Source organism: Oncorhynchus kisutch, linkage group LG6, assembly GCF_002021735.2.
Source record: "Oncorhynchus kisutch isolate 150728-3 linkage group LG6, Okis_V2, whole genome shotgun sequence".
Classification (NCBI taxonomy): Eukaryota; Metazoa; Chordata; class Actinopteri; order Salmoniformes; family Salmonidae; genus Oncorhynchus; species Oncorhynchus kisutch.
Genome location: NC_034179.2, coordinates 63,030,168 through 63,055,369, shown reverse-complemented (window position 1 = coordinate 63,055,369; position 25,202 = coordinate 63,030,168). Strand labels below are relative to the sequence as shown.

General features: G+C 44.2%; 1 protein-coding gene across 1 annotated transcript in view; it reads left to right on the top strand.

The window, feature by feature from the left end:
* The window catches only part of LOC109893153 (thyroid hormone receptor alpha), a 112,667-nt gene that overhangs the window by 63,708 nt on the left and 23,757 nt on the right, over positions 1-25,202 (top strand). The window contains exon 3 of the mRNA XM_020486223.2: positions 20,986-21,268. Within this exon, the coding sequence (XP_020341812.1) occupies positions 21,213-21,268 (56 nt within the window). The 5' untranslated portion in view covers positions 20,986-21,212. The remainder of the gene's footprint in view (positions 1-20,985; positions 21,269-25,202) is intronic.

Below are 25,202 nucleotides of genomic sequence, written 5' to 3'. Positions count from 1 at the left end.
AGGCTACCTGCCGCTCCCAAGGCTCCATTCTTTATTTGACATAAACAATGCTATTTCCATATTCCTCATCGTGTGACAAAACACTCGTATCTTTGACCCCGTCCTCAGGGACCCCCCCCCTTTTTTTTCTCTCAGCATTCCCTACTCCCTCTACTGTGAAAATGTCACTTGTAATAACTTCTATTGATAATCGTCTCACGCATCATACCAGCACCAGAACACCTTCCCCTTTCCTGCACTTTGTGTTGCCATGGTAATGTCCTCCCTTCCCTGCACATGCTGCACGGGAACAGCTGAGCAACAGGTTGATGTATAGAAACCAGAACCCCAGGCCGACCAATCAGAGGCTGCTGCCGTGGAGTGTTCTCCTTACTGAACTTGTGGAAGCTATGCGTTTGTGTGAGTGTTGGTGTGCGTACTAGCATGCGTGCGTTTGTGTGTGCTCTGTACGATACTTGTTCGTATCGTGGCAAGGAAACAAAACATGAAGCGAATGTAACTTCATTAGGAAAACAGCCCTGATGTTGGAAACAAACACCATTATGTTGTCATCCAGAGTCACATGTATTTATTTTCCAAGCTATAGCACACTATTTTACAGGCAGCAGGTTTTTAAAGGACCAAGAGTGCTTCCTGTTTACATTTTTGCCATGTAAAAAAAATATTGTAACACTGGTATTGTCAAAACCGGTGTGTGTGCCTGCGTGCCTCCCTCCCTCCCTGCCTGCTGAAGCTCAGCGTGTGTCCAGACTGCAGAGTGCAAACAGAGTTGAAGGTAGTTGCTTTCATCATGCAGATCAATATGTTACCAGTCAGAGACGACGCGCAAGGTCGGCTGGAGAATCTATGACTCTTGCCTATAGCCCTATAACTAGTATTGCCACGATACCAGCATTTTGACTTGAATACCGATACCAGGTTTATTATCTCAATACCAAAACGAGACCACACAAAAAAGAAGGCTCATTAGCCAAAGCCAGAATGGCAGATACTCAGCTACTGCTCTGTCATTACATTTGAAACAAAATGTTTATGCATTATTTGAATCAATTCTACAATAAATGTTACTTAGGTAAAAATCTATCAAATTACAAAACAGCATAATGGTAATCATTTATTTGACTAAATACTTTTTTGCCCCACTGTTGCTATGTGTCATAATGTAAAATAACCCTAATTTATAAGGCAGTTCTTATTTGATTAATAGTGGACTTTGCGATTAGCCTTCAAAATAAAAGTAAGGCATAATTCTACTATTTGCTAATACTTACAAGGATTCTTAAATCATTGCTAAGAATAATGAAAATGACTGCAATTTTTACTGGTCATTGTTTTCAGGCTGGTTGTATTGGTGCTAGCTAGGTACCAAGCTAAAGCTAGCTACCCCAGGAGTAGCGGTCTATCGAATGATGACCAACACGGTATTGTAAACACACAGGTGTTTGCTGACATTTTTATACATATTTGACAGTGCTACTGTATCTTTTTTTTGACATGCATAGACCCAAACGGCGGCTCCATAGTGTATGTCGTGAAGCTAATAGCAGTGAAGCAATTACTGTGTAACTCCGGTAGGGCAACATCGGAAAAATGGCTCACTTTGTGTTAACCGGTGCTCGACCAGTCGGCGAAAGCCAACATCACCCACGACAGAGAACGGTTGATTGTCAAGGGCAATGAGTTTCATTATCCTGGCTTTAATGGATTTCACCTTTGTTGTCTCGCTGAAATTTTGCTACTCTTTCAAATGACTGCTCAACTTATTGACTGCTCGATCCACACAGCAGACATTGTGGGCTTGCTTAGGAATGCTGTGTTGCACGTGTAGCGCAACATTTTACGTGGTGTCATTATATCATGTACCTTATTTATATAGGTATGCACGTCAGCTTTGAAATTGGTTTTGCACATCAAGCATTAAACTAGATATCGGCCTATAATGATGTTGGCATTTTTAGCTAATATCGGCCGATTCCGATATGTTCACTGACTATATCGTGCAGTATGTACGTACAGTCACTGTGGAGACGATGTCACCGATGCACTTATTGATGAATCCAGTGACTGATGTGGTGTACTCCTCAATGCCATTGGAAGAATCCCAGAGCATATTCCAGTCTGTTCTAGCAAAACAGTCCTGTGGCTTAGCATCTGCTTCATCTGGCCACTTTTTTTATTGACCGAGTCACTGGTGCTTCCTGCTTAAATTTTTGCTTGTACGTAGGAATCAGAAGGATAGAATTATGGTGAAATTTGCCGAATGGAGGGAGAGCTTTGTACGCGTCTCTGTGTGTGGAGTAAAGGTGGTCTAGAGTTTTTTTTTTTTTTTTTTTAAATCTTTTTTTTCTCTGGTTGCACATTTAACTTGCTGGGAGAAATTAGGTAAAACTGATTTGTTTCCCTGCATTAATGTCCCTGGCAACTAGGAGCGCCACCTGGATGAGCGTTTTCCTGTTTGCTTATGGCGATATACAGCTCATTGAGTGCGGTCTTAGTGCCAGCATCGGTCTGTGGTGGTATGGATCATCTTGCATTGGATAGTGTTCTAGCCTGTATGGACATTGTTTTGCGAACAGTAATGAACAGTGTCAACATTTCTACATGCTGTGTTGCATTATTCAAGTGTGTAAACTTCTGTGAAGCATGCATGGGGTCTTGGGAGCAATTGCAGCTCAGACAGCTCTAGAAATGAATAAGTAAGTGGATGCTTTTGCTCTTCACCCTATAAAAGGGCTGTGCTGATAGACTTAATCCGCTCAATCACTTGAGACACATTTGTCAGCAGTACTGAATGTATCAGCCCAGTCCATATTTGGTTGAGTAGGGTGTTCTGGGGAAGGAATGTGACAGCCTGCCTTGTGCCAGATGGAGATGGATGTGGGGGCCTTGTGGTTTGGGAAAAGAGGGCATGGTCTCCAACTTTTTAACTCTCCTACCCTACCCAGGCTACCTCCCTGTATATTAGATACGCTGAGTGTTTTCTGTAGGGGGAGTGGGTGGATGTAGGACGAGGCATCATGGAGGCGCCAGTGAGGTGTAGACTGCTCCCAGATGGCCTGCATCAGGTTTTGAGATCAAAACATTCTTAACACTTCATAAATCCCACCTGGGGCCTACTGCCCTGCTGCTGGTGGGGAGTTCCAGGCCAGACGCACTCTGTAACACTCCGGAACCCTGCGGAACGTTCCGCCCACCACACCACTGCTCTGGAATAATACTGACTAGCCCTGGTCGTGGCCGCGGCCACGAGAACTGGGTTGTTCCACAGGTAGACCTACAGTATTGATAAAGTATACCTTCATGCTCCATCACAACCTTTGCCCTGTTGTCAGTCAGATTCCGGATTTAAAGGAACAATTCACACACAAATGAATGTTTTTAAATGTTTTATTGATGTTGTTGCTCAGGCCCTGAAAGTGGTCAAATGTTTGAGATGACTCTGTGGCATGACCCATGCCATCTGTTGTATAGATGTAGCTGGATGTCTTATGTCATCATTTCGGGTGGTGCCTTTCTTTCCCATTTATTTGGGATTGAGGCTTATAGCTGGATATACACAACAGATGGTCTGGGACTCATCTCGACATTTTGACCATATTTGAGATCCTAAAACGCCTGAAAAACACGTTGATTTTGGAGGTGTACTATCCTTTTAAGGAGCCATAAAGGGACTTGAGATGCTCACGGGGAAGTCCAGCGAATGTAAGCCTCACGTGGCAGGCTTCAATGCTCTGTCGACTTGTCAGACAGACGGCTGGATGCATGGAGAACAAGAATTCACACCTGCACAGTATATGAAGTCAGAAAGCAGCATGTACAGTATATCAAGTCTGAAAGCAGCCCACATTTTAATAACAGGCCTGGTCTGCTTAGCACCAGCCAACAGGTCTGCCTTACTATTCCCTCCAAGCTCCAGTTCCATACACATCACACATGATAAACTTCAGCTTCAAGTTAGGAAGTCTGCAGTTGATGTCCAGTTGTTGTGTCCACAGAACTAGAACTATTCCACAATTGTAATGACATGCAGAACCCCCCCCCCCAAAACATACAAAATTGGCAATGCCTTTCCTGAAGTCAAAGCTAAACAATCAACACTGTTTTATTCCCTTGGTCATCACTGTACATCATTACGCGCACAATTGAACAGCAGCGTATGTACTACAGTCTTTTTTGTTATGTCACTGGATGCTCAACACCTCTTTAAAAAAAAAATACAAATAGAACAACAAATGCGCCTGGGGCGACCAGTGACAGTTTTTTTGTGGGTTTTTTTACCTTCGCGGATCTCCACTTTTAAATGCCTTTTTTAGTAATGTCTCAGCTTTATACAGTAAATAAAGTTTGATTGATACCGATACAAAGGCCTGTCTACTAACCTGTCCTTAATTATCACTGATAAATACTGATAGAAATGAATATATTGTCTGTTCTTTAACCCATTTGGAATGCCTTAACTTGTTGTGTTAGTTTATTAAAAAAGGTTGAGTACTCAACTACAAATATATATATATACACACACACACACACACACACACACACATTCCACCTCTGCCAATCTGTGTGGATGAGATATGGAAGGCAGACCAAGTGCAGTAGAGAATCTTAGACATGGTTAGGCTCACGTCAACACTCTGACTGGACCTGGGTGTTAGAGGTGTGTATGGGTCAAGTTTGAGTGGTGGTTCTGTTTTTTTTTTTCTTCTCCGAGACCTGAGAGAGAGACCATGGTTTTTAAAAAATCTATTCACCGTTAAAGGGTTTCTTTCACATGCAAGGTTAGCTCCGAGGTCTGGTGTGCTTTCTGCTTCCCATACTGGAACTTGGGTGTCTCCTCACACACCTATCCCCATATTCCTGCCGTTATTGCTTTTGCAATCACTGTGTACCCTTAGGGTCTTTCATGTTCATTGATATTGTAGGGGGGGGCTTGGTTTTACAGGGGCCCTAAAGAAGGCCAGTGCCGTCTCACCTTTTTGAAGTACATTGTTCGCAGTCACGCAAGATTATCGCTAAAAGGAAACCAGAGACCCTCCACCACCCCACCTCTGCCCCTTCTCTCCCAGTCACCTCTCCCTGGAGAACAATACAGGTATCTACCGTAGACCCTGTCTGCATCCTAAATTGCACCCAAGTTCCTATATAGTGCACTACTTTTGACTAAAGCTCTATGGGCCCTGATCCAAAGAAGTGCACTATAAAGGGATTAGGGTGCCATTTAGGACCCAGGCCCATCTGTCACTCCCCATAGGTATGCTCTGTGTTGCTATTTTAACACTGCGGCCTTTCTGAAGCATTCATTACAGTAACAACCGTATCTTATGCGATTTCGCAGCACGTTCAACAGTCCAGCTTCCTTTTTCACGAGAGAGGGAGGGAGAGGTTTCATTTCCCTTCTCAGCAGCAACATTGATCTCCATCGCTGGTTGGTGTATATGAAACAATCACATTTTTTGATGGTTTACTGTGAACACTGGAATGCAAATTCAGTCAGCCTCACTGCAAAGGGAAGTGTGCACGCGCATCTGTGTGTAGCACTCTCACCTTGGGCTCCTGCTCTTACCTGAGTGCTTGTGGCTCAGGGCCCGCTTTTGTCACAGTCTCAAACAAACACAGTACACACAGACACTCTGGTTGCAGCTAGGGGAAGAGGATTCCCTGTGCTGTTTGTTTTGGGTGGTGACGCAGCCAGGCAGGGGTTTTGGGCATGCCCGTTCATAAAAACTGCCAGGCATGCAGGCTGAGTGGACTGACTACCCGCCAAACCAACCCCTTGGCCAGGGCAGCTGCCTGGGAAGTCATTGCTCCTGTTCGGTAGGTATTAATGTGACGAGTATGCTTCATCAGAATTAACACTAGACTTCCCACTTGTGGCTCAACGCACGCATGCAGGAATGCGCACACACATTCGATCACACACACAAACGTGTACCTGTGAGGAAGCACCTGGTAGAAGTAGCTAGGTCTTTATGTCCTATGATTTTGATTGAATCGAGACCCTGTTTTTAGGCAGACCAGCAAAACACAGGGCCAAAAACAGCACCTACACGCGATGTACAGTAGATGTAAAGTATGAAGATAGCTGGTGCTTAAGCCACAGACTTCCCACCATGAGCAGATGGCTGCACCACATAAGGCTTTGCATTACCATTCTACACCCCCCCCACCACACACACACACACACACATGCACACCCACTCTAATATAGCTCGACATATAGAACATGACTGCCTTCTGGTTATAGAGAAGAAAGAGAAGGGGGGGAGGGGGATATGATGAAAGTAGAACTTCCATCTTTTATAGAGTGTTGATGTGAGTGGTTCCACTCCCTCTAACCCCCCCTCGATCCTCGCTTAGGAGGCCATGCATCTGCCGTTTTTACAATCAAGACCCCTTCTTCTGCTTCTCGTCCACCCTGCCGCCTCCTTATCTCATGTAACATTTACATTTGAGTCATTTGACAGATGCTCTTATCCAGGGCGACTTATCTCCTTTTCTTTTCCTTTCCGCACCGGGGAACAAATCCTCCGTGTTTCTATTAGATGGTTTTGGACAAAGAGTTGCTCTCGGAGCTGAGCAACCAGCGACAGTTAATAGGATAACGTATATCATTTGAGTCGGCTCACATCCATGACTATTCACTTGTACATATCCATTTTACATGTTTGAAGATAAAATACTGCAGTTATTGATCGTACATCTTTAGAAATCAGTGATTCTGCCAGTTTTTTGGGGGGCACATTCTTACAGTTCTGTGAATAATCTTTATTTGCACAGCCGGCTCATTTGGTAGTGTGTTCTACGTCACTATGAACATGTTATGATATTGGGCATGCTACAATTATATTTCATACAGGTATGATAATGCAAAATTGATCTAATAAAGACCCTATTGAGTTACATAACATTCAAAAAAGTTATTTAACTAGGCAAGTCAGCTAGCTAGCATTAAACTTATCTCATGAAAAAACAATCAATCATAATCACTGGTTAACTACACATGGTTGATATTACTAGATATTATCTAGCGTGTCCTGCGTTGCATATAATCTGACTGAGCATACAAGTATCTGACTGAGCGGTGGTAGGCAGAATTAAGCACGTAAACATGAATTCAAACAGCACTTTCATGCGTTTTGCGAGCAGCTCTAAATTGTGCGTCAAGCATTGCGCAGTTTATGACTTAAAGCCTATCAACTCCCGAGATGAGGCTGGTGTAACCGAAGTGAAATAGCTAGCTAGTTAATAGCTAATAGCGTTTCGAACGTCCCTCTCTCTGAGCCTTCTAGGAGTTTTTCCCAAGGTACTAGAAGTTTGCATCCTGTAGCTCCAACTCCAAAAAGTTCTGGGACACTGAAGTCCATGGAGAACAAGAGCACCTCCTCCCAGCTGACCACTGCACTGAGGCTAGGTAACACGGTCACCACTGATAAATCCATGATTATCGAAAACTTCAATAAGCATTTCTCAACGGCTGGCCATGCCTTCCGCCTGGCTACTTCAACCTCGGCCAACAGCTCCGCCCCCCCCGCAGCTCCTCGCCCAAGCCTCTCCAGGTTCTCCTTTACCCAAATCCAGATGGCAGATGTTCTGAAAGAGCTGCAAAACCTGGACCCGTACAAATCAGCTGGGCTTGACAATCTGGACCCTCTATTTCTGAAACTATCTGCCACCATTGTCGCAACCCCTATTACCAGCCTGTTCAACCTCTCTTTCATATTGTCTGAGATCCCCAAGGATTGGAAAGCTGCCGCAGTCATCTCCCTCTTCAAAGGGGGAGACACCCTGGACCCAAACTGTTACAGACCTATATCCATCCTGCCCTGCCTATCTAAGGTCTTCGAAAGCCAAGTCAACAAACAGGTCACTGACCATCTCGAATCCCACCGTACCTTCTCCGCTGTGCAATCTGGTTTCCGAGCCGGTCACGGGTGCACCTCAGCCACACCCAAGGTACTAAACGATATCATAACCGCCATCGATAAAAGACAGTACTGTGCAGCCGTCTTCATCGACCTTGCCAAGGCTTTCGACTCTGTCAATCACCATATTCTTATCGGCAGACTCAGTAGCCTCGGTTTTTCGGATGACTGCCTTGCCTGGTTCACCAATTACTTTGCAGACAGAGTTCAGTGTGTCAAATCGGAGGGCATGCTGTCCGGTCCTCTGGCAGTCTCTATGGGGGTGCCACAGGGTTCAATTCTCGGGCCGACTCTTTTCTCTGTGTATATCAATGATGTTGCTCTTGCTGCGGGCGACTCCCTGATCCACCTCTACGCAGACGACACCATTCTATATACTTTCGGCCCGTCTTTGGACACTGTGCTATCTAACCTCCAAACAAGCTTCAATGCCATACAACACTCCTTCCGTGGCCTCCAACTGCTCTTAAACGCTAGTAAAACCAAATGCATGCTTTTCAATCGGTCGCTGCCTGCACCCGCATGCCCGACTAGCATCAACACCCTGCATGGTTCCGACCTAGAATATGTGGACGTCTATAAGTATCTAGGTGTCTGGCTAGACTGCAAACTCTCCTTCCAGACTCATATCAAACATCTCCAATCGAAAATCAAATCAAGAGTCGGCTTTCTATTCCGCAACAAAGCCTCCTTCACTCACGCCGCCAAGCTTACCCTAGTAAAACTGACTATCCTACCGATCCTCGACTTCGGCGATGTCATCTACAAAATGGCTTCCAACACTCTACTCAGCAAACTGGATGCAGTCTATCACAGTGCCATCCGTTTTGTCACTAAAGCACCTTATACCACCCACCACTGCGACTTGTATGCTCTAGTCGGCTGGCCCTCGCTACATATTCGTCGCCAGACCCACTGGCTCCAGGTCATCTACAAGTCCATGCTAGGTAAAGCTCCGCCTTATCTCAGCTCACTGGTCACGATGGCAACACCCATCCGTAGCACGCGCTCCAGCAGGTGTATCTCACTGATCATCCCTAAAGCCAACACCTCATTTGGCCGCCTTTCGTTCCAGTACTCTGCTGCCTGTGACTGGAACGAATTGCAAAAATCGCTGAAGTTGGAGACTTATCTCCCTCACCAACTTCAAACATCAGCTATCTGAGCAGCTAACCGATCGCTGCAGCTGTACATAGTCTATTGGTATATAGCCCACCCTTTTCACCTACCTCATCCCCATACTGTTTTTATTTATTTACTTTTCTGCTCTTTTGCACACCAATATCTCTACCTGTACATGACCATCTGATCATTCATCACTCCAGTGTTAATCTGCAAAATTGTAATTATTTGCCTACCTCGTGCCTTTTGCACACATTGTATATAGACTCCCCCTTTGTTTTCTACTGTGTTATTGACTTGTTAATTGTTTACTCCATGTGTAACTCTTTGTTGTCTGCTCACACTGCTATGCTTTATCTTGGCCAGGTCGCAGTTGCAAATGAGAACTTGTTCTCAACTAGCCTACCTGGTTAAATAAAGGACTGCGGCAGCTTTCCAATCCTTGGGGATCTCAGACGATATGAAAGAGAGGTTGAACAGGCTGGTAATAGGGGTTGCGACAATGGCGGCGGATAGTTGCGACAATGGCGGCGGATAGAAATAGAGGGTCCAGATTGTCAAGCCCAGCTGATTTGTACGGGTCCAGGTTTTGCAGCTCTTTCAGAACATCTGCTATCTGGATTTGGGTAAAGGAGAACCTGGAGAGGCTTGGGCGAGTAGCTGCGGGGGGGGGGGGGCGGAGCTGTTGGCCGAGGTTGGAGTAGCCAGGCGGAAGGCATGGCCAGCCGTTGAGAATTGCTTGTTGAAGTTTTCGATAATCATGGGTTTATCGGTGGTGACCGTGTTACCTAGCCTCAGTGCAGTGGGCAGCTGGGAAGAGCTGCAGCTGGGAGGAGGTGCTCTTGTTCTCCAGAACTTTTTGGAGTTGGAGCTACAGGATGCAAACTTCTGCTGAAGAAGCTGGCCTTAGCTTTCCTGACTGACTGCGTGTATTGGTTCCTGACTTCCCTGAACAGTTGCATATCGCGAGGACTATTCGATGCTATTGCAGTCCGCCACAGGATGTTTTTGTGCTGGTCGAGGGCAGTCGGGTCTGGAGTGAACCAAGGGCTATATCTGTTCTTAGTTCTGCATTTTTTGAACGGAGCATGCTTATCTAAAATGGTGAGGAAGTTACTTTTAAAGAATGACCAGGCATCCTCAACTGACGGGATGAGGTCAATGTCCTTCCAGGATACCCGGGCCAGGTCGATTAGAAAGGCCTGCTCACAGAAGTGTTTTAGGGAGAGTTTGACAGTGATGAGGGGTGGTCGTTTGACTGCGGCTCCGTAGCGGATTCAGGCAATGAGGCAGTGATCGCTGAAATCCTGGTTGAAGACAGCGGAGGTGTTTTTGGAGGGCCAGTTGGTCAGGATGACGTCTATGAGGGTGCCCTTGTTTACAGATTTAGGGTTGTACCTGGTGGTTCCTTGATGATTTGTGTGAGATTGAGGGCATCTAGCTTAGATTGTAGGACTGCCGGGGTGTTAAGCATATCCCAGTTTAGGTCACCTAACAGAACAAACTCTGAAGCTAGATGGGGGGCGATCAATTCACAAATGGTGTCCAGGGCACAGCTGGGAGGTGAGGGGGGTCGGTAGCAGGCGGCAACAGTGAGAGACTTATTTCTGGAGAGTCATTTTTTTAATTAGTAGTTCAAACTGTTTGGGTATGGACCTGGAAAGTATGACATTACTTTGCAGGCTATCTCTGCAGTAGACTGCAACTCCTCCCCCTTTGACAGTTCTATCTTGATGGAAAATGTTATAGTTGGGTATGGAAATCTCAGAATTTTTGGTGGCCTTCCTAAGCCAGGATTCAGACACTGCAAGGACATCAGGGTTGGCAGAGTGTGGTAAAGCAGTGAGTAAAACAAACTTAGGGAGGAGGCTTCTGATGTTGACATGCATGAAACCAAGGCTTTTTTGATCACAGAAGTGAACAAAGGAGGGTGCCTGGGGACATGCAGGACCTGGGTTTACCTCCATCACCCGTGGAACAGATGAGGAGTAGTATGAGGGTGCGGCTAAAGGCTATCAAAACTGGTTGCCTAGAGCGTTGGGGACAAATAATTAAAGGAGCAGATTTCTGAGCATGGTAGAATATATTCAGGGCATAATGCGCAGACAGGGGTATGGTGGGGTGCGGGTACAGCGGAGGTAAGTTCAGGCACTGGGGGATGATAAGAGAGGTTGTATCTCTGGACATGCTGGTTGTAATGGGTGAGGTCACCGCATGTGTGGGAGGTGGGACAAAGGAGGTATCAGAGGTATGAAGAGTGGAACTAGGGGCTCCATTGTAAACTAAAACAATGATAACTAACCTGAACAACAGTATACAAGGCATATTGACATTTGAGAGAGACCTGCAGCGAGGCATGAAGTAATCACAGGTGTTGATTGGGAGAGCTAGCTAGAACAACAGGTGAGATGACAAAAGCAGGTAAAATGGCGATGACTAGTCAGAGCGGGTCGGATTAACTACACACAGAGCCTGAGTTCGCGGCTGGGGCCGACAGATAAAAAATAAATAAACCGAATGGAATACCGTGATTTAATGGACAGTCAAGCAGGCATCAGCTATGTAGCCAAGTGATCATAGTGTCCAGGGGGCAGCAGTAGATGGAACAGGGAACCCGCCACTACGTTAGCAGGCGACAAGGCGTTTAAAGTTAGTGGCCCTCCGACGGAGGCCGGTTGAAGGCACAGCGGATGGAGTATTCGTCGGCAGACCAGTCGTGGTGGCGGGGCGCTATGTCGACAGGGAATCCAACCAGATGGCGAAAGAGGTATTGTAGAATTTAGTTTGCTGGCCGGGAGATGCGCCTGGCTCGCGGCTAACTGGTACTAGCTTCACGGCAGTGGCGTTAGCCACTATAGCCAATCGGTAGCAGAGGTGATCCGGTGCCAAGGTCCAGAGTTTACAGCAAGGATCCGGTGGGTTTCGGGTGAACAGCTGAGTAGGCCTGGGAGGTGGGCCTCGGGGATAGCTTCGGTACTGGGTGTCACGGTGAGCTAGCTAGCTGCAAGCTAGCTGTGAAGATCAGAAGTAGTGGTCCAGGGATTACGGCAGGAATCCGGCGTTGTTGTGGAGAGACAGTCCGATACTAGTAGACTGGCGAGTATTATCCAGGCTAAGAACAGGGCTGGTATCTGTGCAGAAGACAAAAGCCGCTAGCAGTGGCTAACAATGACTGAATAGCTAATTAGCTGGTTAGCTTCTGGAGGTTCTTGAATGTGTTCTAAAATTAAAAATAATAGCGATACCGTATCACATTGGGTGAGGCAGGTTACCGGAAGGTATAATCGAATTAAAAATCGAAAAGAGATTGAAATATATATATATATATATATATATATATATATATATATGAAAATTTGTATGTGTATATGTGTGTGTGTGTACAGTGGGGCAAAAAAGTATTTAGTCAGCCACCAATTGTGCAAGTTCTCCCACTTAAAAAGATGAGAGGCCTGTAATTTTCATCATAGGTACACTTCAACTATGACAGACAAAATGAGGAGAAAACCCCAGAAAATCACATTGTAGGATTTTTTATGAATTTATTTGCAAATTATGGTGGAAAATAAGTATTTGGTCAATAACAAAAGTTTATCTCAATACTTTGTTATATACCCTTTGTTGGCAATGACAGAGGTCAAACGTTTTCTGTAAGTCTTCACAAAGTTTTCACACATTCCTCCATGCAGATCTCCTCTAGAGCAGTGGTGTTTTGAGGCTGTTGCTGGGCAACACAGACTTTCAACTCCCTCCAAAGATTTTCTATGGTGTTGAGATCTGGAGACTGGCTAGGCCACTCCAGGACCTTGAAATGCTTCTTACGAAGCCACTCCTTTGTTGCCCGGGCGGTGTGTTTGGGATCATTGTCATGCTGAAAGACCCAGCCACGTTTCATCTTCAATGATCTTGCTGATGGAAGGAGGTTTTCACTCAAAATCTCACGATACATGGCCCCATTCATTCTTTCCTTTACACGGATCAGTCGTCCTGGTCCATTTGCAGAAAACAGCCCCAAAGCATGATGTTTCCACCCCCATGCTTCACAGTAGGTATGGTGTTCTTTGGATGCAACTCAGCATTCTTTGTCCTCCAAACACGACGAGTTGAGTTTTTACCAAAAAGTTATATTTTGGTTTCATCTGACCATATGACATTCTCCCAATCTTCTTCTGGATCATCCAAATTGCTCTCTAGCAAACTTCAGACGGGCCTGGACATGTACTGGCTTAAGCAGGGGGACACGTCTGGCACTGCAGGATTTGAGTCCCTGGCGGCGTAGTGTGTTACTGATGGTAGGCTTTGTTACTTTGGTCCCAGCTCTCTGTAGGTCATTCACTAGGTCCCCCCGTGTGGTTCTGGGATTTTTGCTCACCGTTCTTGTGATCATTTTGACCCCACGGGGTGAGATCTTGCGTGGAGCCCCAGATCGAGGGCGATTATCAATGGTCTTGTATGTCTTCCATTTCCTAATAATTGCTCCCACAGTTGATTTCTTCAAACCAAGCTGCTTACCTATTGCAGATTCAGTCTTCCCAGCCTGGTACAGGTCTACAATTTTGTTTCTGGTGTCCTTTGACAGCTCTTTGGTCTTGGCCATAGTGGAGTTGAATGTGACTGTTTTGAGGTTGTGGACAGGTGTCTTTTATACAGATAACAAGTTCAACCAGGTGCCATTAATACAGTTAACAAGTGGAGGACAGAGGAGCCTCTTAAAGAAGTTGTTACAGGTCTGTGATAGCCAGAAATCTTGCTTTTTTGTAGGTGACGAAATACTTATTTTCCACCATTTGCAAATTCATTCATAAAAAATCCTACAATGTGATTTTCTGGATTTTTTTTCTTCTCATTTTGTCTCTCATAGTTGAAGGGTACCTATGATGAAAATTACAGGCCTCATCTTTTTAAGTGGGAGAACTTGCACAATTGGTGGCTGACTAAATACTTTTTTGTGTGTGTGTGTGTGTGTGTGTGTGTGTGTGTGTGTGTGTGTGTGTGTGTGTGTGTGTGTGTGTGTGTGTGTGAGCAGTAGAGTAAGACACACAGAGAATGCAATTAAGCAGGAGAGAAAAGAGAAAAACGAGTTATTAATCAAGTCAGAAAGATCAGCAGCCAGAAAATGTATGACATTTCTGCCTTGGTAATACTCAGTAGACTAAATTTCCCTGCCCCGAGGCATGTACACCGAAAGATTAGTAATTCTCTCAGCAATAAATCACAGCATAGTAATTGAGAGAAGCAAGAAATGTGAACAGAAGAGACATGTAAAGGCTAGGGATTAGTAAAAAGAATATAAAATAATTGAGAAACAATAGCTAGAAAGACTAGTGTTGGAAGATAAATTGTCGAGTTTATTATTTTAATCATGCCCACAGCTGGCAGCATCCAAGTAATCATCAATTCGGAGCGCAGCTCCTTGCAACCAGATCTTAATTCCCATGGTCAATTTGGATGGATATTCGATATCCCTATGGGGCTATTTAGGACCATCAGTATTACCCAACGTACATGGGACAAGGTCAATATCGCAATTTCTGTGACTTAAAAACTCAAACCAAATATAAAGTGTATGAATATAAAACATATAGAAATAATTTAATGAGGCAACTTAAAGATGTGCAACATAAAAACATTGTTCCATTTACAGGCTAGCTAGCGAGGCAGGCTAGCTAACGTTTTAGCTACCGCATTGCAACTTAAGTCGTAGCTCATACAAGTTTATTGTGTATTGTCTAGATACTGCTAGCTAGCTACAGGCTAGGTCATGTTGGCTAGATGGCTAACATTACCCTACAAGTTGGATTTGCAAGTTCATTTGGAGCTTATACAATTTGTATTGCCTAGGGCAAAACAAAATAATGGTGTCAGTTAACTCAGGTTTGAGTCTGACTAATACAGTGATCTAGGAACAACAATCAGGCGCTAGAGTCAGTCTACATCTGTAACGCATAGAATTATGGTATCCACTAGTTACCACACCCACATAGTGGCTATATCGTAAATATTCGTGAAAACAAAAAGGAGCTTTTTGGTCTTAATTTAAGGTTAGGCATCAGGTTAAAGGTTAGTAGTGTGGTTAAGGTTAGGGTTAAGGTTTAAAAGCTAATTGTAGAAATGGGTGCCCTGTATGACTTTGTGGCTGTGGTATGAAGTGATGACCTAGATTTAGCTTGGACCGAGTTACTGTTCTGATGACTGAGGCGGTGCTGCCAACTCATGCATTGGGTGTGAAACATGCAATTTGACCCTCTTCTCACACTCATAAGCCACACCTCTTATTTATCACGCATTGAAAAAATGACTGCAATCATTTTCTAATTAATCCAGTGCGTTACCTTTTCAACTGTGCCTCCAAATCGTAATCATAACCACCATTTATTAAGGAAATCAGTGCTCTGTGTTTCTGTGGGACCGACCAGTATCACCAACGGTCGTCGATGGGGAACCCAGAATATTAGGTAGGTTTAGTCTGAACTGTTGAAACTGTTTGTTTGTCAGATATCACCTATCCTAACTACCATTGGTTATAGAACAGTGACAGCAGAGAGAACAGAGCCAGCACATGGAGACTTTGTAAGATGATGTGATGAAGTCCAGACTGACAGATGGGTTTGATACTGATGTTTGTAAATGGAGAGACTCCTGCACTCGGCATTAAACTTTTACTAGACACAACTTACTTGTATTGTCTTTTACTTCTTTTTGAACTGCCCGAGTTCCCAAAAGCATCTGGCAATTACAGTGCTACAGTTAGGCCCTAAAGCTTAGGCTACACACTAATGCCAGATAAAAAAAGAATGAAAGAAAAACCTCAATGTAGCCTACAGATATGAATTGCACAAGACTAATACATTTCTGGGTTTTTAAATGCATTTTTATTTTCATTCATCCCGCCCGCCAACCACCCGTCCTTCATCCACACAATATTTCATGACTTAAACCCGCCCGCCACGCGGACATTGAGTCAAACCCGCGCATCGCCTGTGTGTGTGTGTCAGTGTTTCCGTTGGTAAATGGCAGCTTTTGGACAGAATTTTTTTTAATGAAAAGCTAATAAATAAAATTGTTGCCATCCACATTAAATGGGAGAGAAACTTTTCATTCGCTGATGGAAATACATTTGATGGTCATACTTATCGGTCTATAGGTTAATTTGCATAATTTAGTGGAATTAAATTGTCACTTGTGTATTTTCATTACTCTTCATGTAGTAAAACATTCAGGTTTCAAACAATTATGTCTTTGTTTTCAAAATGCATAGCCTTCTGCCTCCAGCCCACATTGTAATGTGGGAGACACGCTGATGGCCTGACTTCTGTTAAGAAGAATTACCATAATCTCTAAATGTGATTGATGACATTCCGAGCATCGTGAGTAGACGGCCCTAATGGGTTACGCACCCAACGAATATGGGTCTGGTAAATTTCTCAAATTAACGGTCAATTCAAATCTTCCATGTCTCTCTCCCGGCAGTGATGTTCTATAGAGAGTGAGCAAGGCCTGACCTGAAATCACACATGCGCCATCTACTGTCAAAGCAACAGAAGTGAAGTGATTACTGGGGAAACAGTCTGTTTTCTGTCTCTGTTTAGTAGAGCTGTCCTGACCAGTAATCTCATTGCAACATTGATACAGTAGAGATCTACTATATCTATATCAATCAGTCGTGGCCAAAAGTTATAAGAATGACACACATTCATTTCTAGAGTTTGCTGCTTCAGTATCTTTAGATATTTTTGTCAGATGTTACTATGGAATAGTGAAGTACAATTACAAGCATTTCAGAAGTGTTTCAAAAGCTTTTATTGACAATTACATGAAGTTGATGCAATATTTGAGAGTCAATATTTGCAGTGTTGACCCTTTTTTTCCCCAAGAACTCTACAATCCGCCCTGGCATGCTGTCAATTAACTTCTGGGCCACATCCTGACTGATGGCAGCCCATTCTTGCATAATTGATGCTTTGAGTTTGTCAGAATTGGTGGGTTTTTATTTGTCCACCCGCCTCTTGAGGATTGACCACAATTTCTCAATGGGATTAAGGTCTGGGGGGGTTTCCTGGCCATGGACCCAAAATATCGATATATTTGCCTTTTGGCAAGGTGCTCCATCATGCTGGATAAGGCATTGTTCATCACTAAACTATTCCTGGATGGTTGGGAGAAGTTGCTCTCGGAGGATGTTTTGGTACCATTCTTTATTCATGGCTGTGTTCTTAGGCAAAATTGTGAGTGAGCCCACTCCCTTGGCTGAGAAGCAACCCCACACATGAATGGTCTCAGGATGCTTTACTGTTGGCATGACACAGGACTGATGGTAGCGCTCACCTCGTCTTCTCCTTACAAGCTTTTTTTCCGGATGCCCCAAACAATCGGAAAGGGGATTCATCAGAAAATATGACTTTACCACAGTCCTCAGCAGTCCAATCCCTGTACCTTTTGCAGAATATAAGTCTGTCCCTGATCTTTTTCCTGGAGGGAAGTGGCTTCTTTGCTGCCCTTCTTGACACCAGGCCATCCTCAAAGTCTTCGCCTCACTGTGCGTGCAGATGCACTCACACCTGCCTGTTGCCATTCCTAAGCAAGCTCTGTACTGGTGGTGCCCCGATCCCACAGCTGAATCAACTTTAGGAGACCGTCCTGGCGCTTGCTGGACTTTCTTGGGTGCCCTGAAGCTTTATTCACAACAATTGAACTGCTCTCCTTGAAGTTCTTGATGATCTGATAATTGGTTGATTTAGATGCAATCTTACTGGCAGCAATATCCTTGCCTGTGAAGCCCATTTTGTGCAAAGCAATGATGACGGCACATTTCCTTGCAGGTAGCCATAACTGACAGAGGAAGAACAATGATTCCAAGCACCACCCTCCTTTTGAAGCTTCCAGTCTATTATTCGAACTCAATCAGCATGACAGAGTGATCTCCAGCCTTGTCCTCGTCAACACTCACACCTGTGTTGACGAGAGAATCACTGACATGATGTCAGCTGGGCCTTTTGTGGCAGGGCTGAAATGCAGTGGAAATGTTTTTTGGGGATTCAGTTCATTTGCATGGCAAAGAGGGACTTTGCAATTCATCTGATCAACATTCTGGAGTATATGCAAATTGCCATCATACAAACTGAGGCAGCAGACTTTGAAAATTTATATTTGTGTCATTCTCAACTTTTGGCCACGACTGTTCGTACATGCATGCATACATATATTTAGTCCAGTGTTCTCAATGAACCTGTCTTGCCCACACACCCCTTTTTCCATTCCAGATGTTTCATCTATTTCAAAGCATTGATTTAAATTAGGTATAGGTCACTAAACATTAGCTTGTTCAGTGTTTGACTAATGCATTGATCAGCAATGGAGCCATTGGATATTGAGTCGACGTGTGATGTTGCACAATACCTTGATCCTAGATGACAAGTCTGACCGTGACACTGTATGCAGGCAAACCAGTTTACACACACAACACAGGCAGGACACACACTTAACATAGGTTAAAGGGGCAACCTGGGATATTTACTGCTGCTCATTGGTCATTTCAGTTGAAGATACAAACCCATCGATTCTTGAAGAATATAACTTATTAAAGTCACATGAGCTTAGTTCAACTGTCTTACACTATCATAAACCAAAATATAAACTTGTTTTACTCTGTCATTTGATTTTGTGTAGAAACTATGTATAGCTTTTAAAATATTTGTATTATCATATTGATTTCATGAGCTATCAGTCCTTGGATCCATAGCTCCATCTATGAAAGTTAACCAAGTTGAGGGACTGCAGTTGGGCTGCAACACAAACTCAGAATTGTGGCTTTTTGAGGCTAAGCATTGTAAATCCGTTAGCCATGGACTAGCCGCTCACTCAGGACGCTGTTTCTAGAAAAGCTCAAAGGAAAAGTTTCCTAGACAAATGGTTTCTAGAACATTCTTATACACACAAGAACTGCACTGTCACCAGCTTTTAGTCATACCTCCTGTAACTGAGTTGTAGCTATACTGAACAAAAATAGAAACGTAACAATTTCAAAGATTTTACCAAAATTAAATCTAGAATCGGCTTCCTATAGCGCAACAAAGCATCCTTCACTCAAACATACCCTCGTAAAACTGACCATCCTACCGATCCTCGACTTCGGTGGTGTCATCTATAAAATAGCCTCCAACACTACTCAACAAACTGGATGCAGTCTATCACAGTGCCATCCGTTTTGTCACCAAAGCCCCATACACTACCCACCATTGCAACCTGTACGCTCTCGTTGGTTGGCCCTCACTTCATACCTGTCGCCAAACCCACTGGCTACAGGTTATCTACAAGTCTCTGCTAGGTAAAGCCCCACCTTATCTCAGCTCACTGGTCACCATAGCAGCACCCACTCGTAGGCGTTCCAGCAGGTATATTTCACTGGTCATCCCCAAAGTCAACTCCTATTTGGCTGCCTTTCCTTCCAGTTCTCTGCTGCCCATGACTGGAATGAATTGCAAAAATCTCTGAAGCTGGAGACTCACATCTCCCTCATTAGCTTTAAGCACCAGCTGTCAGAGCAGTTTACAGATCACTGCACCTGTACATAGATGGGCTGTTTACAGATAGGCTATCTACCTACCTCATCCCCATACTGGTATTTATTTATTTTGCTCCTTTGCACCCCAGTATCTCTACCTGCACATTCATCTTCTGCCGATCTACCATTCCAGTGTTTAATTGCTATATTGTAATTACTTCGCCACCGTGGCCCATTTATTTCCTTAACTTACCTCATTTGCACTCACTGTATATAGACTTTTTGTTTACTTTTGTTCTACTGTATTATTGACTGTTTTGTTTATTCCATGTGTAACACTGTGTTGTATATGTTGAATTGCTACGCTTTATCTTGGCCAGGTCGCAGTTGCAAATGAGAACTTGTTCTCAACTAGCCTACCTGGTTAAATAAATTAATAATAAATAAATTAAAAAAGATTTTACTGAGTTAGTTCATATAAGGAAATCAGTCAATTGAAATAAATTCACAAGAAGCCCTAATCTATGGATGTCACAAGACTGGGAAGAGGCATAGCCATGGGTGGGCCAGAGAGGGCATAGGCCCACCCGCTGGGGAGCCGGGCCCAGCCAGTCAAAATGAGTTTTTCCACACAAAATGGCTTTAGAGACAGAATTGCTCCCCAGTTTCATCTGTTGTCCGGGTGGCTGTTCTCAGACGACACCGGTGAAGAAGCCAGATGTGGAGGTTCTGGGCTGGCCTGGTTAAACGTGGTATGTGGTTACAAGGCCGGTTGGACGCACTGCCAAATTCTCTAAAACGATGTTGGAGGCGGCTTATGGTAGAAAAACTACATTAAATTATCTGAGGGACAGTCCTACAGTCAGCTTTCCAATTGCACGTTCCCTCAACTTGAGACATCTGTGGCATTGTGTTGTCTGACAAAACTGCACATTTAGTGGCCTTTTTTTGTCCCCAGTACAAGGTGCACCTGTGTAATAATGATCATGCTGTTTAATCAGCTTCTTGATGTGCCACCTGTCAGGTGGATGGATTATCTTGGCAAATGAGAAATGTTCACTAACAGGGATGTAGACAAATCTGTGCACAAAATGTGAGAAATAAGCTTTTTGTGAGTATGGAAACATTTTGATATTTTATTTCAGCTCCTGGAATATGGGAACAACACTTTACATGTTGCGTTTTATATTTTTGTTCAGTGTATTTAACTAGAGGGGATGACAACTGTCATGAATTATTTATTGCTCTCCGAAACATTTAAAAGCCATACTTTCAGTTGAATGGTTTCAGTAGAATTGATCAACAGCTATTAATAAACCTTTTTAGATATAACAGCTATTATAATTTCATAAAAGGTTACCAGTGGTCTCATAATGCATTTGTTCCCGACTATATGTTGTATATTTTATGTCTCTAATTTCTCTGTTTGTCCCCTCACAGGTTTCAGCTGAGTCTCCTCTTCTCAGCACATCACGTGCTAGCCTCTAGAACCAGGGGTGGGCCTGCCCCGCCGATGTTCCACACAACCATCTCCGGGGAACGCTTCACCGCTGCCGTCCATCGATGGCCGTCGTTTGACGGGGCCAACTGCGAATGCTGAGCAGGCTAGTGAGGTTGGGGCCCGCCCTCAGTCTCCGCTCATTGGCTGCTGGATGGAATTAAGGTGAATGGAGCCCATTTCCAACGTCGAGGACCCCAACTCATCAGAGGGAGATGAGAAACGGTCAGTCCATGTTCCTCCCTGTTCCCTGGTGTGTACGAGCGGGATTTCTGTGTGTGGGTTTGTAACTAACAACGTCTGTAACATTTCAGATACAGAATACACCACTTAGTTCATCCCAAATTATTTTTTAACACTGCCTCTGGGGATTGCATACCAGTGTGTCATATGTTCAGAGGACGAGTTAGACGTTACATAATGCAATTTCATGTATAAATCTAGAGACGAAGCAAATGTCTCACCATTGTCGTTGTAAAGAGATGTTCTACACACAAACACTGGCATGGACGCACCCACACCATGGATCTACCGCAAACACAATGTAGAAAGGAGGGGAGGAATGTAGAGGGAGTTGTAGGGAAGCGCTGCCTCCTGCCCAACACGTGCGCTCACATGCGCGGCGCCTTCCTTCTCATTAAATGTGAAGATGCTGAATTTATCCAGCGAATTGGAGTCCCGTTTTTAAATGAGCACAGACGGCGGTAGAGAAATGCACACGTTAGATGTTAAATCTGTGTGTGGCGAATGTACTGTATTTTATATGTTAGTGAAGGGATGTATTGGTTATAGGCCTATACTACAGAGGATGTGGTGAAGGTGTATGGTGTTTATGTGTGCATGTCCACTGTGCAGGGATTAACAGAACAGAGTGTAGGATTAGGAGTGTGGGGGCAGATGGAATGGCAGGAAAGCAAACTCAGGACAACTCAGGACACATCAATATGTGACGCCAGCAGGGGATTGTCTCTGGCGTGTCGCTATTTATGTCTCTGAGTATGTTTGTGTGTGTGTGTGTTGCTGTTTTGTTTGTGTGCAATTGTGTGTGTGTGTGTGTGGAGGATGTCTGTGCACGTGTCCTTGTGTGAGCTGCCTCATGCATCCCCCCCCCCCCTGTGATCTGAGTCACTCAGCTCTTTGGTCTCACACACACACACACACACACACACACACAAGAGCCCTGGGGCAATCGCAGTGACGCCGCTACTGTGTGTGCCCATGCGTGTGTGCACATTAGGATTAGCTCTAGAGAGCAGCAGTCTAGAGTTCTCTTCTCATGGAGGTTTGGCGCCCACCACATAAATTCACTTACCAGCTTTAATTTAATAAGGAGTGTGAAAAAGAATGAAGCGGTGATGAATTCAAATCTATTCAGGGGCCTTGCTTATCCACTCTGAAGATCAACAACGGAACCAAAGAGTCCTCAAGCTGTTTCAAATTCAAACCTTTGTTATTCGTTAACTTCAGGTACAAGTGGACATTGATTTTAGGGTCGGTATCTACAGTAACTTCATGCATTGATCAATATACTCTTTCAGTATCACTTTAGATCAGGGCTGTCCAGCCATGTTCTTGGAGAGCTACCTTCCTATCTGTTTTCGCTCCAATCCCAGTTGTAACTAACCTGATTTCAGTTTATCAACCAGCTAATGTGCGCTAGATTAGGGTTGGAGCAAATACCTGCAAGACGGTAGCTCTCCAGGAACAGGGTTGGAGAGCCCTGCTTTAGATAATGCATTATCGAATATTCATATCTATTATCTAGAGAAGTAAAATAATTACATTTCTCAATACTCTACTTGCCTTCCTAGACTATGACCTCACGTGTCCTGTAAAATGGGGTCCGTGTTTTAACTTGATGCCCACAATGCTCTGAGACCAGGTTGTCTTCCCATCAGACTCTGTCCTCAAACACTATGTTCTGAATTGCAACAACAAGCCTGTTTACTATTCACAAGCTTTTTCCTGCAAGGGTGACGTCCTAGCACCGTGTGTCCATGTGGGTGCACGGGTACACGTGCGTGCGCGTTTATTGACAAATGTTTGACCTGATGGGCTGGTCAGTGACCGAGAGAATATTGTAATGTTTACGCATGTTAGTTTACTAAATGTTTAACAGAGTTTACTTTATCGCAGAGCACATCACAGCCACATAGTGACATCAGCTACTAGTCATATCAGTAATGCCAGTGTGTCATCACAGCCTTGATTACCGAAAGCTGTGCAGTCCAATAACCCAGCCTAGTTAATAGGCAGACACACACACACACACCGGACTTATGAGTGAATAGGTAGCTCAGGGACAGGACTAGATGCATAAGGTAAAGAGGATCTGTGAAAAGGAACCAGCCAGCTGACCGTTAACCTGATCTCAATGTAATGAAAGGTACAGTGAAGAAACAAATGTTTGGCCAGTCAGTCGGTTGTCAAGACGTTTCAAACATCTTAAGCCTTGACTAGACCCACTACATATAAAGGTATCTAAGCAACTGTAAGGCCTTAAAAATGATGTCCTGTTCCCTGATGTGGTTTATATCTCCACTACATGACCAAAAGTATGTGGACACCTGCTCGTCAAACATCTCATTCCAAAATCATGGGCGTTAATATGGAGTTGGTCCCCCCACCTTTGCCGCTATAAAAACCTCCACTCTTCTGGGAGACTTTCCACTAGATTTTGGAACATTGCTGCAGGGAGTTGCTTCCATTAAGCAACAAGAGCGTTAGTGAGGTCGGGCATTGATGCCTGGCTTGCATTCAGCGTTACATTTCATCCCAAAGATATTCGATGGTGTTGATTTCAGGCCAGTCAAGTTCTTCCACACTGATCTCGACAACCCATTTCTGTATGGAACTCGCTTTGTTTCATGCTGAAAAAAGAAAGGGCCTTCCACAAACTGTTGCCACAAAATTGGAAGTACAGAATCATCTAGAATGTCATTATATGCTGTAGCGTTAAGATTGCCCTTCACTGGAACTAAGGGAACTAGCTCAAACCATGAAAAATAGCCCCAGATCATTATTCCTCCTCCACCAAACTTTAAAGTCAGCACTGTGCATTCAGGCGGGTAGCGTTCCCCTGGCATCTGCCAAACCTAGATTCATCCAGATGGTGAAGCGTGATTCATCACTTCAGAGAACGCATTTATGCTGCTCCAGAGTCCAATGGCGGCGAGCTTTACACCACTCCAGCGACACTTGTCATTGCGCATGGTGATCTTAGGCTTGTGGGCGCCTGCTTGGCCATGGAAACCCATTTCATGAAGCTCCTGAAAAACAGTTATTTTGCTGACGTTGCTTCCAGAGGCAGTTCGGAATCCGGTAGTGATTGTTGCAACCGAGGACGAATTTTCTTTTTTTATGCGCTTCAGCACTCGGCGGTCCCGTTCTGTGAGCTTGTGTGGCCTACCACTTCGCATCTGAGCCGTTGTTGCACAGAGAGAACCTAACAAGATCCTGAGGCCCATTGTCATGCCATTGATCCGCCTCATCACCTCATGTTTCAGCATAATGCACGTCCCCATGTCGCTAACTAACTCTATGCAAAGGAGACGTGTTGCGCTGCAGGAGGAAAATAGTGGTCACTGGTTTTCGGATCTATGTCCCTTTTTTTTTAAGGTATCTGACTAATGGATGCATATCTTTATTCCTAGTTGTGTGAAATAGATAGATAGATTAGGCCCTCATTAATTCATTTCAATTGACTGATTTCCTTATGATCTGTAACTCCTTAAATTGTCACGTTGCGAAATATTTTTGTTCGGTGTGTGTATATAAAAATCTGCTTGTTTCAGTTTGTGGTTTCTCTAAATTCAACCCGGCAGTGAGCTTCAAAACACTGAAAATGGAGAGCCATTGATTAAACCCATTGACATTATTGATCAATCAAACACATTTACCTGTCTTTATTTTCCTTTGTAACACCATTAAAATACAACCAGTCATTTAGATAAAGCTCACTGGAATACGTACCAGGTGTTCCATCATAAAGTCACAACATGTTAGCTGTGGGTCCCATTGTATTCTACAATCTCCATGATTATATAAGCAAAGCCTCTGTGACTTGGGATTGAAGATCAAGTCATTCTGAGGAGGAGGAGGACTGAGGGATTTTGAGAAGGGAAGGAACAGGGAGAGGTGTCTTCTAAAGCTCTGTCAC